This window comes from Cydia fagiglandana, chromosome 2 (genome assembly GCF_963556715.1).
Source record: "Cydia fagiglandana chromosome 2, ilCydFagi1.1, whole genome shotgun sequence".
Classification (NCBI taxonomy): Eukaryota; Metazoa; Arthropoda; class Insecta; order Lepidoptera; family Tortricidae; genus Cydia; species Cydia fagiglandana.
Window position 1 is genome coordinate 313,044 of NC_085933.1, and position 17,995 is coordinate 331,038.

General features: G+C 52.9%; 1 protein-coding gene across 1 annotated transcript; it reads left to right on the plus strand.

Moving 5' to 3' along the window:
* Window positions 1-219: 219 nt before the first annotated feature.
* LOC134672120 (zinc finger and BTB domain-containing protein 24-like) lies at window positions 220-16,861 on the plus strand. The gene is made up of 11 exons (XM_063530037.1): window positions 220-722; window positions 1,541-1,665; window positions 2,404-2,536; window positions 6,542-6,709; window positions 6,964-7,095; window positions 14,548-14,774; window positions 15,098-15,166; window positions 15,596-15,784; window positions 15,820-15,930; window positions 16,212-16,289; window positions 16,655-16,861. The coding sequence occupies exons 1-11, from the start codon at window positions 359-361 to the stop codon at window positions 16,859-16,861; spliced, it is 1,803 nt and encodes a 600-aa protein (XP_063386107.1). The 5' UTR covers window positions 220-358.
* The last annotated feature ends 1,134 nt before the right edge of the window (window positions 16,862-17,995 follow it).

Genomic DNA, 17,995 nt, shown 5'->3' on the forward strand with positions numbered 1-17,995 from the left:
TTTCAATATTACAGATATAATATTTCAAAGGTTTTGATATCACTTTGAAATATTAAATTTGTAATAATTTCAACTAATTATTTCTTTAGTTTCGACTTGTTTGACCAGTTTTACAATTTAACAACCGACTTGACGTTTGTAACTACTTCAGAACGTACTTTGCATCGCAAAGTTTGATGTTTCAATTTTTCTGCTATAAAAATGTATAAATCTTTATTATAATGTCTATTATACATACCTAAATGTGTTTCTTATTCAAATCATAATTAAAAGCAAGCGTTGCTTCTATCACCGTGAACAATATAATGAAAATTTTATAAAAGCATCAACGATAACCTCTAAGTTTTTGTTATGAAATATGGAATCGCAAGTTTGTGTTCACTGCCTCAACAAGAAGGCTATAAACTCGACGACTAATCGCTTGGTGACGGAAAGCTGTGGGCATGTGAAGTGTATGGACTGTCTGTTACATGAGACGGCCGGTTGCGTTGCGTGCGCTGCGGAGAGCAGCCCCAAAGAGCCCGAGGACACTCCGGAGCCCAGCGAGGGGCCGCCATCGGACGGCGACAATGCCGATCCCGAGCCGATCCGCACGGAATTCCCTCTCCAATATTTCCTGCTAGGGAGGGAGGAGGATGAGAAAGAGTCTCAGGCAGAATACTGTTATGACAAGACTGAGAAGAAGAAGAAGCTGGAGACCTCTCACATTAGGGTAGAAACAGGTGTGTATGATCTCATATGCATGCTCTAGAAAGCCATAATCCTTCAGCTGGTCTAGAGAAATGTAAGAGCATTCTTTGTAGCCCATTATGTTTACATAAGACACTATAAGTAATTATGTGTGTAATAATGTCTGTTAAGCGTATAGTTTTATCTTGTACTTTTTGAGTGTTACTGGTAAATCAGTCTTGTGAAATGATGGCACTTTAGCTGGCATGGATAGTTGTTAATATACTGTTATTGTTGTTGTGTTGTTGTTGTTATTCACACACCTACAAAGAACACCATGGTTATTACTATGAATTATTTGCCATGTTTTGTATTCTTTGTCTGTTTGTCCTTCAGTAAAGGCCTTTATGCCTCTTCCATTCCCTTTGGTCTAAAGCCACTCTGGTATGGCTGCCACTTGTACAGTCACGGGCTTTAATTGTTGAGCTAAATGGCTCAATTTGGTTGTCAACACTAACAGTATGAAATACCCAATCAATGTAAAGTAAACCCTAAATGACTCAATGAATGAATGAATTAATGAATATCTATGACTGTACCATGTCATCATTCCATCTCATTAAGGGTTTCTTCAGTTATCTTTTCTCGACTGTGGGGTACCATTTTGTGACTTGTTGCGTGGATATCACCAAAGTGCCAGATTAACAAGGAACTGTCAAAAATGATTTTGGGATATCCTTTCATTGCTGACTGCACTTGTTTTCATTTGCAAGCCTATCAAATACTTGTCAAGACCTTCCCAAGAACTTTAAGCACACATTTATAAAGTTGTATAAAAAGATGTCATTGTATATTTGTAATAAAATTCCAGATGGGAATCGGAGGTGTTACTTCTGTACAGCTTGCAAGAGGAAGTTCCATGCTCGGAGTCAGGTATCTTACCATGCCTACTGCAATGGACAACAGAAGCCCTACCAGTGTCCTGAGTGCAACAAGGTAGGTGCACATGACTGCCTGACAATTTTTGACCAAGCATTAGTGAACGTCTCCATTTCAGCTTGGGTTAAAATGCTTTCATATGTTATCGACAGGTCACAATCTTAAACCGATTCGTGAAATTTTGTGAGCAGGTTTGATGATTCAATAGAATTTTTTTAATCCAATTTTTGGATTGATGGAGCCATACATTTATTCAGTTTTAAGCTATTCTCGCAAGGTCTACAGCTCACAGAGCCACTAGTATTAATATGGGTGGACAAATCTGGAAGTTTTGTGTAGTGTAATGTGTATGAAGAGATTTGGAGCTCACCTAATTTACCTAAATATTACAATAGAAGTATCTTCTCAAGTTGATTCTGTTAAACAATCATATCTTATTCAAAGTTATTGATACAAGCTTTTATCATGTGCACTGATCTAGAGATAACCAGATAACTGAGATAAGTCAACAAGCCCAAGCTCAATTGGGTTGCATTGTATTATAAACAGAGTCATTAATGTCATTATACCACCATTACCACCTAATGTTAGTCTACATCATCAGTTTAGACATTACATTTTTGCCAAAGCTTTACCTATGCTTATGTAAGGTTTAAGGTATGCAAAATTTCAGTAGGTCTAATCATTTGGACCAACTTGAGTACCTAAATCTCTAAATTAAGAGAACTTTCTATACTTTAGTACTGTTACTTACTCAGTGGTCCTATACATGTCTAACAAAACCTGTTGTTCCAGAGTTTCGCGTCCCATTCCCACTTCAAGTACCACATGCGGGTGCACCGCAACGAGCGCACGTACGCGTGCGAGCTGTGCGGCGAGGGCTTCTTCCAGATGTCCAAGCTGCAGCGACACAAGCTCAAGCACACCAGTCAGTAGCTTTCCTGGCCTATGTTGAAGCTGAAGAAACTTTGATGCCCTTTACTTTCACCTGCCTTTCGCTGAGGCGACGATGAACGGAGATGAGAGACGTGCGGCCATCAACCAATAGCATTGATTATATTCGTTATCCTATATTACCACACGTCTCCTTTCATCTTCGCCTCAGCAGAAAGGCAGCCTTAGAATTTGACTTAGGTTTTTTAGACTGTCTTATACTCTTGTATAAGTCCTTCTGTCTCCTCCTTCTTCAAATATCAAATATCAACATTTATTCAGCAAATAGGCCACAAGGGCACTTTTACACGTCAACATTGAATTTACATAAAAGCAAAAATAATAACATCAACAATTTTATAAAATAAAACTAACAATTCAATCTAACGTATTACAATTACTAAGAGATGTATATGGTCTCTTAATGTCGAATTACATACAAAATACAGATAAAAAAACACACACAAAAAAATCTATAATATTTAGAGGTGTAAATGTCTCTAGGTGTCAGAACTATAAGATTATATAGTTTATCAAGTTATCCTTAGAGATGTATAGGGTCTCCAAGAGTCAATATCCTGTATAATTAATACATTCATTAAGAGAAAAGAAACATACGAGAACAGAATGAGGCGTCTCACTGTAATTAATTAATAAAAATTAAGTTACTAAGTATGTATAATAGCTCGTGTTAGCTTAAACAGACCAGTCTCCACAAACAGCACCCGTTCACGAGTATGACGCGTATCTCAGCCATCGTCTCCCTCAACCTTCATTCGGGAAAGTGGCGACCCGATCAACGACGCCACCGTAAGCAAAGACTTTTAAGCGAGCATGACATGTTCAAGCTACCGGCCTATATTAATATTAAATAGTAATAACATGTAGCTGTAAGACACTGCATTTTGTGCTCATATGTTACATAAAAAGACAGTATAGCTTCACATAATTACTAGCCTAAGTTGACTTAGAGATGTAAAGGTCTCTAAGTGTCAGAAACATTAAAAATATTGGTATGTACAATCAAAAATAAAAATCAAATAAATAAATATGTACTTAGAGATGTATAAGGTCTCCAAGTGTCCAAAACTAAAATTACATTAAACAATATAATCAAGCGAGAACATCATTGTCTCATGTGTCAATTCTACTGGACACTAGCATATTTAATTCACAATGTAAAAAAAAAACAATATTTATTTAACTCTTATTATACTAATGAAATCAAGCTACCGGCTTAAAAGCATCTCTATCGTTTATAAAATCATTTACAGTGTAGTACGCCTTACTTAACAAGGAGCGCTTAATGTGCGACTTAAATTTGTGAAGTGGTAAATTCACTACATCAGTGGGGACTTTGTTATAAAAACGTGTACAGTTCCCGACGAAAGACGTACTAACCTTACGGAGGCGGTGGGCGGGCACAGCAAGTTTATGTTTGTTTCTAGTGTTATAGTTATGAATATCACTGTTAACCTTGAATTCGTGGATGTTTTTCCGAACATACATAATATTCTCTAGTATGTATTGAGATGCAACGGTAAGAATGTTAACTTCTTTGAATTTCTCTCTTAGGGATACTCGAGCGCCCAGTCCATAGATGGAACGTACAGCTCGTTTTTGCAGCACAAATATTGTCTGAATATCTGCCGCTTTTCCCCACAACAGAATTCCATAAGACATAACACTATGGAAGTAACTAAAGTATACCAGCCTGGCCGTCTCTACGTTTGTCAGTTGTTTGATTCTCCTCACTGCATAGGCTGCTGAACTAAGTTTTCCGGCTAGAGTGCCTATATGTGCATGCCATTGCAGTTTGGAGTCTAGAGTGACTCCCAGGAAAACAGTTCGATCCTCAAATTCCAGCGTATCACCTTTTATTTTAATCTTGCTGTTATTTACCTGCTTGACGTTAGGTAGCGTAAACTTGATGCATTTGGTTTTCTTGGCGTTCAAAAGCAAATTGTTTGCCGTAAACCAGTTTACAATGGTAGATAGCGCGTCATTAATGCTCTCGAAGCTATTTTCCTTTCTGTCCACTTTAAATATAAGGGAAGTGTCATCTGCAAATAACACTATATCATGTCTATCTTGTACAACTTTGGTAAGTCATTAATGTATACCAAAAACAGGAAGGGACCAAGAATTGAACCTTGAGGCACTCCGAGGGCTACCGGGGACCCCGCCGATTGAGTTCCATTAATAACTACTCGCTGAGTTCTATCCGAAAGGTACGATGAGACCAGGTCAAGGGCACTAGCTTTTATCCCATAGCGGCTTAATTTTCTCTTTAAATTTTCGTGATCAACGCAATCAAATGCCTTTGACAGATCACAGAAAATTCCAACAGCATCTTGAGCTTTTTCCCAAGCATCAACGATGTGTTTTAGAAGTACCGCACCGGCGTCAGTAGTTGATCGACCTTTGGTGAAACCAAATTGATTGCTATCAAGCAGTTTGTTTCTGTTGAAATGTGACAATAGTTGATTCAGAATAAGTTTCTCGAACACTTTGCTTAATGCCGGTAGTATTGAAATCGGTCTAAAGTTCGTGGGATCTGTTCTCGTTCCTGATTTAAACAGAGGGATAATTTTGCTATGTTTCATAATATCTGGAAAAATTCCAGCATCAATGCATCTGTTGAAAATCTCAGCTAAGTATGGTGTAATTGACTCAATAATGGAATCTAATACTTTGACAGACAGGCCCCAAAGATCTTCTGTTTTCTTTAAATTTAAAGACCTAAAAGTCTTAAGAACTATATTCGGAGAGACATACGAAAATTTGAAGATTTCTGTACATTCTGCCACATTTGTCTTCAAAATTTCTTCAGCGACGTCTGGCGATGAATTAAGGGATCTTGTTGTTTCTACCGGGATATTCGAGAAAAACCGCTCAAAATGATCTGCCACTTCACGGTCGGAACTTACTAAAGTGTCAGCAATTCGTAGGTTGTAGTGCGGATCCTTCAGTTTACGTTTTCCAGTTTCATTACTGATAACTTGCCATACAGTTTTGACTTTATCGCTGGAATTTAGGATCTTTTTCGACAAATAATCGGCTTTAGCGGCGACACACAACATTTTAAAAGATTTAGAATATTTTTTGACGTACTCCAGAAATTCCGGTCTTTTATCAGTTGCCTTTAAATCATATAAGTCGTAGAGCCGGCGTCTTTTCTCGTGAATATCCGGTGTAGCCCAGTCGCTAAATTTAGTCTTAGCCTTGCCTTGCACCTTTTTCTGAATGAAACAGGCATCAAATTCCTTTTTAATACAATTAAACAACTCGGAACTCAAACAGTCAGGGTTTTCCTGGGTACATGAAAGACAACATAATTGTTTAGTAATATTACGATTGAATAAACCTAGGCGACTTTCGGAAATCGGCCTGCACAAAGTGTCTTGAGGAATTTCTTCAGTTTTCCCGCTGAAAGAAGCTTTTAGTCCACAGTGGTCAGAACTTAGGTTGTTAATAACAGATTTACTAATCGCGTCATTATTACTAAAGATGTTATCTATACATGTAGCACTGGTTGCTGTGACTCGAGTGGGCTCACAAAATAAATTGACTAAATTGAAGGATTTAAAAGTATTTAGTAACCTTCCACATAATGGCGAATTTTCTAGCAAATTAATATTGAAATCACCACATACAATTATATTTTTATGACTTCCAAAAACACTACTAAGTACTTCATCTATGACCGATTCGAATAAGTTATAGTCTGCCGATGGGGGCCTGTACACGCATATAATTATAAATTGTTCCAATTCAACACAAGAAAGTTCTATAAGGCGTTCCACAGACATGTCAACAATGTCTTTACGCTCCTTACTTTTTAAATTATGTTTTACCATTATCAATGACCCGCCGCGATTGCAAGATCTCCTAAAAAATGAACTTACTATACTATGATTATTGAAATTAAATCTCCTTCATTCCTATCTTCTTCATTCCTATGAAGAAGTCTTTATAAAATACGTATATTTTTTTGCAGAGGAAAAGAAATACCCGTGTCCAGAGTGCAGCAAAGCGTTCAACAACCTAACAGCGCTGCGCAAGCACGCGCTCACTCACTCGGACGAGCGGCCGTACGGCTGCGAGACGTGTGGCCGACGGTTCCGGGACTCGAGCAACTATCGCAAGCACGTCGCCAAACATAACGGTAACTATCAAAAACGATTGGCAAAATAATGTGGAACATAAAAGAACTGATCGACTTAAACCTTTTGGGCCGTTTTATCAGCCATATACGTTTTATGGTGAGTGTCAGGATGGCGGGTGTACACCAACATATGGAGCTGCGGTACACGTCAGGAGTCAGACACCCGCCATCCTGACACTCACGTTTTATCGTTATTTTCTAAATCAACTTGTATATATGCAGGATGTAATGAATCTATGAATGATTGTCGCCAGGTACGGGTTGCGGGCGTACTTGCTCGTGCGGCGCTTGCGGGCGGCGGCGCGCGCGGGCGCACCTGTGCCCGCGCTGCCCGCAGGCCTTCCACGCGCGCAAGGACATGCGCCGCCACGCCGCCGTGCACGACGGTCAGCCTCACCTCGACTTCTAGTCCCTACAGTACTTGCTCGTGCGGCGCGGGCGCACCTGTGCCCGCGCTGCCCGCAGGCCTTCCACGCGCGCAAGGACATGCGCCGCCACGCCGCCGTGCACGACGGTCAGCCTCACCTCGACTTCTAGTCCCTACAGTACTTGCTCGTGCGGCGCGGGCGCACCTGTGCCCGCGCTGCCCGCAGGCCTTCCACGCGCGCAAGGACATGCGCCGCCACGCCGCCGTGCACGACGGTCAGCCTCACCTCGACTTCTAGTCCCTACAGTACTTGCTCGTGCGGCGCGGGCGCACCTGTGCCCACGCTGCCCGCAGGCCTTCCACGCGCGCAAGGACATGCGCCGCCACGCCGCCGTGCACGACGGTCAGCCTCACCTCGACTTCTAGTCCCTACAGTACTTGCTCGTGCGGCGCGGGCGCACCTGTGCCCGCGCTGCCCGCAGGCCTTCCACGCGCGCAAGGACATGCGCCGCCACGCCGCCGTGCACGACGGTCAGCCTCACCTCGACTTCTAGTCCCTACAGTACTTGCTCGTGCGGCGCGGGCGCACCTGTGCCCGCGCTGCCCGCAGGCCTTCCACGCGCGCAAGGACATGCGCCGCCACGCCGCCGTGCACGACGGTCAGCCTCACCTCGACTTCTAGTCCCTACAGTACTTGCTCGTGCGGCGCGGGCGCACCTGTGCCCGCGCTGCCCGCAGGCCTTCCACGCGCGCAAGGACATGCGCCGCCACGCCGCCGTGCACGACGGTCAGCCTCACCTCGACTTCTAGTCCCTACAGTACTTGCTCGTGCGGCGCGGGCGCACCTGTGCCCGCGCTGCCCGCAGGCCTTCCACGCGCGCAAGGACATGCGCCGCCACGCCGCCGTGCACGACGGTCAGCCTCACCTCGACTTCTAGTCCCTACAGTACTTGCTCGTGCGGCGCGGGCGCACCTGTGCCCGCGCTGCCCGCAGGCCTTCCACGCGCGCAAGGACATGCGCCGCCACGCCGCCGTGCACGACGGTCAGCCTCACCTCGACTTCTAGTCCCTACAGTACTTGCTCGTGCGGCGCGGGCGCACCTGTGCCCGCGCTGCCCGCAGGCCTTCCACGCGCGCAAGGACATGCGCCGCCACGCCGCCGTGCACGACGGTCAGCCTCACCTCGACTTCTAGTCCCTACAGTACTTGCTCGTGCGGCGCGGGCGCACCTGTGCCCGCGCTGCCCGCAGGCCTTCCACGCGCGCAAGGACATGCGCCGCCACGCCGCCGTGCACGACGGTCAGCCTCACCTCGACTTCTAGTCCCTACAGTACTTGCTCGTGCGGCGCGGGCGCACCTGTGCCCGCGCTGCCCGCAGGCCTTCCACGCGCGCAAGGACATGCGCCGCCACGCCGCCGTGCACGACGGTCAGCCTCACCTCGACTTCTAGTCCCTACAGTACTTGCTCGTGCGGCGCGGGCGCACCTGTGCCCGCGCTGCCCGCAGGCCTTCCACGCGCGCAAGGACATGCGCCGCCACGCCGCCGTGCACGACGGTCAGCCTCACCTCGACTTCTAGTCCCTACAGTACTTGCTCGTGCGGCGCGGGCGCACCTGTGCCCGCGCTGCCCGCAGGCCTTCCACGCGCGCAAGGACATGCGCCGCCACGCCGCCGTGCACGACGGTCAGCCTCACCTCGACTTCTAGTCCCTACAGTACTTGCTCGTGCGGCGCGGGCGCACCTGTGCCCGCGCTGCCCGCAGGCCTTCCACGCGCGCAAGGACATGCGCCGCCACGCCGCCGTGCACGACGGTCAGCCTCACCTCGACTTCTAGTCCCTACAGTACTTGCTCGTGCGGCGCGGGCGCACCTGTGCCCGCGCTGCCCGCAGGCCTTCCACGCGCGCAAGGACATGCGCCGCCACGCCGCCGTGCACGACGGTCAGCCTCACCTCGACTTCTAGTCCCTACAGTACTTGCTCGTGCGGCGCGGGCGCACCTGTGCCCGCGCTGCCCGCAGGCCTTCCACGCGCGCAAGGACATGCGCCGCCACGCCGCCGTGCACGACGGTCAGCCTCACCTCGACTTCTAGTCCCTACAGTACTTGCTCGTGCGGCGCGGGCGCACCTGTGCCCGCGCTGCCCGCAGGCCTTCCACGCGCGCAAGGACATGCGCCGCCACGCCGCCGTGCACGACGGTCAGCCTCACCTCGACTTCTAGTCCCTACAGTACTTGCTCGTGCGGCGCGGGCGCACCTGTGCCCGCGCTGCCCGCAGGCCTTCCACGCGCGCAAGGACATGCGCCGCCACGCCGCCGTGCACGACGGTCAGCCTCACCTCGACTTCTAGTCCCTACAGTACTTGCTCGTGCGGCGCGGGCGCACCTGTGCCCGCGCTGCCCGCAGGCCTTCCACGCGCGCAAGGACATGCGCCGCCACGCCGCCGTGCACGACGGTCAGCCTCACCTCGACTTCTAGTCCCTACAGTACTTGCTCGTGCGGCGCGGGCGCACCTGTGCCCGCGCTGCCCGCAGGCCTTCCACGCGCGCAAGGACATGCGCCGCCACGCCGCCGTGCACGACGGTCAGCCTCACCTCGACTTCTAGTCCCTACAGTACTTGCTCGTGCGGCGCGGGCGCACCTGTGCCCGCGCTGCCCGCAGGCCTTCCACGCGCGCAAGGACATGCGCCGCCACGCCGCCGTGCACGACGGTCAGCCTCACCTCGACTTCTAGTCCCTACAGTACTTGCTCGTGCGGCGCGGGCGCACCTGTGCCCGCGCTGCCCGCAGGCCTTCCACGCGCGCAAGGACATGCGCCGCCACGCCGCCGTGCACGACGGTCAGCCTCACCTCGACTTCTAGTCCCTACAGTACTTGCTCGTGCGGCGCGGGCGCACCTGTGCCCGCGCTGCCCGCAGGCCTTCCACGCGCGCAAGGACATGCGCCGCCACGCCGCCGTGCACGACGGTCAGCCTCACCTCGACTTCTAGTCCCTACAGTACTTGCTCGTGCGGCGCGGGCGCACCTGTGCCCGCGCTGCCCGCAGGCCTTCCACGCGCGCAAGGACATGCGCCGCCACGCCGCCGTGCACGACGGTCAGCCTCACCTCGACTTCTAGTCCCTACAGTACTTGCTCGTGCGGCGCGGGCGCACCTGTGCCCGCGCTGCCCGCAGGCCTTCCACGCGCGCAAGGACATGCGCCGCCACGCCGCCGTGCACGACGGTCAGCCTCACCTCGACTTCTAGTCCCTACAGTACTTGCTCGTGCGGCGCGGGCGCACCTGTGCCCGCGCTGCCCGCAGGCCTTCCACGCGCGCAAGGACATGCGCCGCCACGCCGCCGTGCACGACGGTCAGCCTCACCTCGACTTCTAGTCCCTACAGTACTTGCTCGTGCGGCGCGGGCGCACCTGTGCCCGCGCTGCCCGCAGGCCTTCCACGCGCGCAAGGACATGCGCCGCCACGCCGCCGTGCACGACGGTCAGCCTCACCTCGACTTCTAGTCCCTACAGTACTTGCTCGTGCGGCGCGGGCGCACCTGTGCCCGCGCTGCCCGCAGGCCTTCCACGCGCGCAAGGACATGCGCCGCCACGCCGCCGTGCACGACGGTCAGCCTCACCTCGACTTCTAGTCCCTACAGTACTTGCTCGTGCGGCGCGGGCGCACCTGTGCCCGCGCTGCCCGCAGGCCTTCCACGCGCGCAAGGACATGCGCCGCCACGCCGCCGTGCACGACGGTCAGCCTCACCTCGACTTCTAGTCCCTACAGTACTTGCTCGTGCGGCGCGGGCGCACCTGTGCCCGCGCTGCCCGCAGGCCTTCCACGCGCGCAAGGACATGCGCCGCCACGCCGCCGTGCACGACGGTCAGCCTCACCTCGACTTCTAGTCCCTACAGTACTTGCTCGTGCGGCGCGGGCGCACCTGTGCCCGCGCTGCCCGCAGGCCTTCCACGCGCGCAAGGACATGCGCCGCCACGCCGCCGTGCACGACGGTCAGCCTCACCTCGACTTCTAGTCCCTACAGTACTTGCTCGTGCGGCGCGGGCGCACCTGTGCCCGCGCTGCCCGCAGGCCTTCCACGCGCGCAAGGACATGCGCCGCCACGCCGCCGTGCACGACGGTCAGCCTCACCTCGACTTCTAGTCCCTACAGTACTTGCTCGTGCGGCGCGGGCGCACCTGTGCCCGCGCTGCCCGCAGGCCTTCCACGCGCGCAAGGACATGCGCCGCCACGCCGCCGTGCACGACGGTCAGCCTCACCTCGACTTCTAGTCCCTACAGTACTTGCTCGTGCGGCGCGGGCGCACCTGTGCCCGCGCTGCCCGCAGGCCTTCCACGCGCGCAAGGACATGCGCCGCCACGCCGCCGTGCACGACGGTCAGCCTCACCTCGACTTCTAGTCCCTACAGTACTTGCTCGTGCGGCGCGGGCGCACCTGTGCCCGCGCTGCCCGCAGGCCTTCCACGCGCGCAAGGACATGCGCCGCCACGCCGCCGTGCACGACGGTCAGCCTCACCTCGACTTCTAGTCCCTACAGTACTTGCTCGTGCGGCGCGGGCGCACCTGTGCCCGCGCTGCCCGCAGGCCTTCCACGCGCGCAAGGACATGCGCCGCCACGCCGCCGTGCACGACGGTCAGCCTCACCTCGACTTCTAGTCCCTACAGTACTTGCTCGTGCGGCGCGGGCGCACCTGTGCCCGCGCTGCCCGCAGGCCTTCCACGCGCGCAAGGACATGCGCCGCCACGCCGCCGTGCACGACGGTCAGCCTCACCTCGACTTCTAGTCCCTACAGTACTTGCTCGTGCGGCGCGGGCGCACCTGTGCCCGCGCTGCCCGCAGGCCTTCCACGCGCGCAAGGACATGCGCCGCCACGCCGCCGTGCACGACGGTCAGCCTCACCTCGACTTCTAGTCCCTACAGTACTTGCTCGTGCGGCGCGGGCGCACCTGTGCCCGCGCTGCCCGCAGGCCTTCCACGCGCGCAAGGACATGCGCCGCCACGCCGCCGTGCACGACGGTCAGCCTCACCTCGACTTCTAGTCCCTACAGTACTTGCTCGTGCGGCGCGGGCGCACCTGTGCCCGCGCTGCCCGCAGGCCTTCCACGCGCGCAAGGACATGCGCCGCCACGCCGCCGTGCACGACGGTCAGCCTCACCTCGACTTCTAGTCCCTACAGTACTTGCTCGTGCGGCGCGGGCGCACCTGTGCCCGCGCTGCCCGCAGGCCTTCCACGCGCGCAAGGACATGCGCCGCCACGCCGCCGTGCACGACGGTCAGCCTCACCTCGACTTCTAGTCCCTACAGTACTTGCTCGTGCGGCGCGGGCGCACCTGTGCCCGCGCTGCCCGCAGGCCTTCCACGCGCGCAAGGACATGCGCCGCCACGCCGCCGTGCACGACGGTCAGCCTCACCTCGACTTCTAGTCCCTACAGTACTTGCTCGTGCGGCGCGGGCGCACCTGTGCCCGCGCTGCCCGCAGGCCTTCCACGCGCGCAAGGACATGCGCCGCCACGCCGCCGTGCACGACGGTCAGCCTCACCTCGACTTCTAGTCCCTACAGTACTTGCTCGTGCGGCGCGGGCGCACCTGTGCCCGCGCTGCCCGCAGGCCTTCCACGCGCGCAAGGACATGCGCCGCCACGCCGCCGTGCACGACGGTCAGCCTCACCTCGACTTCTAGTCCCTACAGTACTTGCTCGTGCGGCGCGGGCGCACCTGTGCCCGCGCTGCCCGCAGGCCTTCCACGCGCGCAAGGACATGCGCCGCCACGCCGCCGTGCACGACGGTCAGCCTCACCTCGACTTCTAGTCCCTACAGTACTTGCTCGTGCGGCGCGGGCGCACCTGTGCCCGCGCTGCCCGCAGGCCTTCCACGCGCGCAAGGACATGCGCCGCCACGCCGCCGTGCACGACGGTCAGCCTCACCTCGACTTCTAGTCCCTACAGTACTTGCTCGTGCGGCGCGGGCGCACCTGTGCCCGCGCTGCCCGCAGGCCTTCCACGCGCGCAAGGACATGCGCCGCCACGCCGCCGTGCACGACGGTCAGCCTCACCTCGACTTCTAGTCCCTACAGTACTTGCTCGTGCGGCGCGGGCGCACCTGTGCCCGCGCTGCCCGCAGGCCTTCCACGCGCGCAAGGACATGCGCCGCCACGCCGCCGTGCACGACGGTCAGCCTCACCTCGACTTCTAGTCCCTACAGTACTTGCTCGTGCGGCGCGGGCGCACCTGTGCCCGCGCTGCCCGCAGGCCTTCCACGCGCGCAAGGACATGCGCCGCCACGCCGCCGTGCACGACGGTCAGCCTCACCTCGACTTCTAGTCCCTACAGTACTTGCTCGTGCGGCGCGGGCGCACCTGTGCCCGCGCTGCCCGCAGGCCTTCCACGCGCGCAAGGACATGCGCCGCCACGCCGCCGTGCACGACGGTCAGCCTCACCTCGACTTCTAGTCCCTACAGTACTTGCTCGTGCGGCGCGGGCGCACCTGTGCCCGCGCTGCCCGCAGGCCTTCCACGCGCGCAAGGACATGCGCCGCCACGCCGCCGTGCACGACGGTCAGCCTCACCTCGACTTCTAGTCCCTACAGTACTTGCTCGTGCGGCGCGGGCGCACCTGTGCCCGCGCTGCCCGCAGGCCTTCCACGCGCGCAAGGACATGCGCCGCCACGCCGCCGTGCACGACGGTCAGCCTCACCTCGACTTCTAGTCCCTACAGTACTTGCTCGTGCGGCGCGGGCGCACCTGTGCCCGCGCTGCCCGCAGGCCTTCCACGCGCGCAAGGACATGCGCCGCCACGCCGCCGTGCACGACGGTCAGCCTCACCTCGACTTCTAGTCCCTACAGTACTTGCTCGTGCGGCGCGGGCGCACCTGTGCCCGCGCTGCCCGCAGGCCTTCCACGCGCGCAAGGACATGCGCCGCCACGCCGCCGTGCACGACGGTCAGCCTCACCTCGACTTCTAGTCCCTACAGTACTTGCTCGTGCGGCGCGGGCGCACCTGTGCCCGCGCTGCCCGCAGGCCTTCCACGCGCGCAAGGACATGCGCCGCCACGCCGCCGTGCACGACGGTCAGCCTCACCTCGACTTCTAGTCCCTACAGTACTTGCTCGTGCGGCGCGGGCGCACCTGTGCCCGCGCTGCCCGCAGGCCTTCCACGCGCGCAAGGACATGCGCCGCCACGCCGCCGTGCACGACGGTCAGCCTCACCTCGACTTCTAGTCCCTACAGTACTTTCGTATGGTTTATAGGGATGGGGATTATTTTTAATATATTAACTTTATTGGTTGTCGTTTAGGGTACGTACTTCTAGTGGTCTTGGACTGCGAGCCTCGAGATCATATTCCTGAAAAATGTGTCATAAACGCCACCAATATTCCAAACGAATTTGCCTTGTGTTAAACGGCTTCGCGCCGCTCGCATTCGCCATCTCCTGTTTTAATCTTTGTATTACCTACTGTATCATTGAATTTCTCATGGCAGATTCGAAGCCATTCCGCTGCCGCGTGTGCAGCCGCCGCTTCCGCCGCAAAGACAACCTAGAGCGTCACATCCGCAACACCCACCCCGCCGAGCCGCCCGCCGACGCCGTGCTGGTCGAGCCCGCCGACCGCGGGAAACACGCCGACGAGAAGACCAAGCTGCAGAGCCTGAACCCACTTCCGCCGCTACCGCAGGAGCTGATACAGAAGCACCTGCACGAGGACAAGGTGACACATCAGTTATAACAACCTAGAGCTCCACAAGTAGATAGAACGCCGAGCCCGCCACCGACACCTTATATACTCGAACCCGTCGATTACGTTATTTTGCTCCGTGTAAAAAATGTCCGTAAAAGATGCCGAAAGAAGCTAAAAAAATGAGAAAAATATCAAAATGATATCGATCTATTCTAAGTAATATTTAAAAAAATAAAAAATATTTTAGCATTCCAAAAGAGACAGTAATAAGTTTTGAGTTTTGTAAGATACACACATGTGTGCTTATGAGAGTGTGAGTTGCTTGTTGAATGTGTGTGTGTTGTTTGTGGCAGGCCAATCAACGGCCGCCGCCCGTCGACGAGAGCAAGTTTACCAAGCTCGCGGTCAAGCTGGAACTGCAGGTACCATCGCCCACACTGTTAACCAACAGTTCGTAAACCTTATTATGAAGGGATAAGGTCCACCGACGGACAGTTACGAGTGCTGCTGTTTGTACATACGTAATAGATACACACGCACGCACAGCTGTTTGGTGCCTCACCGAATGGTGAAACCACTTTTTCACGACCCGACTACAATTTGTATGGGAACTGCACGCCGGCGTTGCAGTTCCATACAAGTTGCGGTCCGTCTGTACCGGCCCTTACCTATCATAGAATGTACGCAGTATCTACAACGACCTCTTGTGTCAAATTCAAGGAACTATTACTTACTTTGTAGACAAGTTCAATAATACATCATATATGATTTTTTTTTTCTAATTAATTACACAACACTTAATTCCGCGTCGAAAGACTTTAAGGAAAAGTTTATTTCGTCATCGATTTTAGGTGAAGAAGTTACCTGAAGACAAACATCCAGAGGAGCCGCCGGAGCCGGTGGAACTGAAGGCACAGCAGGCTAAAGAGCAGAGGAGCATAGCGGAGATCCTGGCGGCCAACAACGCGCGGCAGAGCGTCATCACCTCCGTGCGCCGCGCGCCGCCCGAGCCCAGCGAGTACGTGCACAAGATACGGAAGGTGCGTACACACCGCTCATTTACAAACACAGAGAGCAGAGGAGCATAGCGGAGATCCTGGCGGCCAACAACGCGCGGCAGAGCGTCATCACCTCCGTGCGCCGCGCGCCGCCCGAGCCCAGCGAGTACGTGCACAAGATACGGAAGGTGCGTACACACCCTTCATTTACAAATAACACAAACACTCGCGGGTTTGTCTTTGCATACTTGCATAGCTTCATGAATGAACCTATTAACGTATGGTTCCGCCATTTTGAAAAGTACTCAAAGTTGAAATGAAAAAACAATAATTATCTTATCTGCTCACAAAGACCACGAATATCGGTTCAAGCATGCGATCTGTAGAGCCCAAGTTGAAACCGAGCGCTTCGCTCGCTCGGTCACTAAACATTTATTAGTATAATGTGTTGTATTGTATTGTGTGTCAGGCCAACCGGCGGCTGCCCGCGCTGCTGCCACCCATCGACGAGAGCAAGTTCGCCAAGCTCGCCAACCTCGACCTGCAGGTAAGTCAGCAATCGACTAATCACTTTATCAATAAAAATAATGTACAAAAAATTTCAATTCGCTAGGTGCACGCCGGATGCTGCCCTCATTTTGAATGTTATGGAGTAAAATGACTTCAAACAATTGCCGCTAGCAGCAACGTGAAACATTCCATCAGATTACGTGTGCTTGTGATTATCCGCACCACTTTGCCAATACGTGTATTTATAATAATAGTTGAAGAGTTTCTCGATTGCTGCAGGATATTTATTAGGAGGATCGTCATATTTTGATGCGAGAATCGATTAATTTGAATGCGGATGACTTAGGCTAGTTAGTTTTGAACCGAGTGAAAGGGAAGTTGTATGTTGATTTGTGATTCTAGAACAACCTGGACGTGGGCGCGCCGCCGGAGAAGTTCCGCGAGCTGTACAAGAAGATCCTGTACGAGCGCTCCGAGAAGGACGCGCTGGAGGAGCAGCACTGGAAGAAGAAGAAGCTCAACATCAACTGGTCAGTTTCTCTACTCACTTCTAACTGTTCTAACGCAGGGTATTCTACAAACAACTCTTGCAACCGTGTCCGGGCGTGAGCAGCGTGCGCCGAACGGCGTTTGTCGGACTCTTTCCGTGGAGGCTAATATATAAAGAAAGTGATCAATTCCATCAATCCAATCCAACTTTGGTTCAACAAAATTGCGCCCGTGCGCATTGGGTGGCCTGCAATCTTGTGGCTTGAATGGGAAACAGTTCAATATTACATTTACATTTCACACATGTTCCCTGTTGGCAGTGCAACTGATATTTGAATATCGGCTCGAATAGTAAACATTTTTATTTGATTTGTTCCAGATATTCGACTACTTGAGAAGGCTGATTTGTTAAGATAAGTACGTAGGTACATTAAATGCATATTAATCCTGTTCTACAGTTTAAGCTCATACTTGTCTGCGTAATAAGTCTCGAGTATATTTAAACAATATCTCGCGTTAATTTCTTGTTAGACGACTCCATTTTGGACCTACTGTTGCTTCACAATTAACTGCGATGATGAGGCACCTTTTCAACATGACTGGAGACACACAACAGTCATTTCAGACGCGTAATATAAAGAAAAGACTTAATTATTTAACGTTACACTATGAACAACACGGTATACAATTAATAATAACATCAAGACGTGAAACAAGATCTCCAAATCAAATCTATACTGCCCATCCGACACGAGTAAGTATTATTTTACAATAATTGGTTTCTTAATTATTACTGTTGTTTTTATAGATTAACGTAGTTTGAGTATTCCAGATATGCCGGAACCTATACGGAAATATACCGACCGTCGTGTGCCCAAGGCAGATATTATCGAACCTGCGTTGAGATTCCCTTTTGAAATATAATGTAATATAAGTCAAGAGCCTACTATTTAGTAAGTGCCACGTCTGAAGTCGTCTAACAAGAGAAGCGCTTACTGCCTTTGTACAGCCACACGCTAAGGCCGAGTACCTGGATTACTAAATGGACTGAAATGATATGGAATCAAATGGTACTCAGGCGTTGCATGTGCCTGCACAGACTGCACAAAATAAGGTGGGAGGCGATAGCAAGGGATCCTATTGGCCTAAGTCCCTACTTCCCTAGCCCTAACTTATTCTATGACAAGGATGTCTGTACCGGGAGACCTATCGGTAACAGACGGATTCCCTACGGGGGGGGATCAAGGTGGTGGA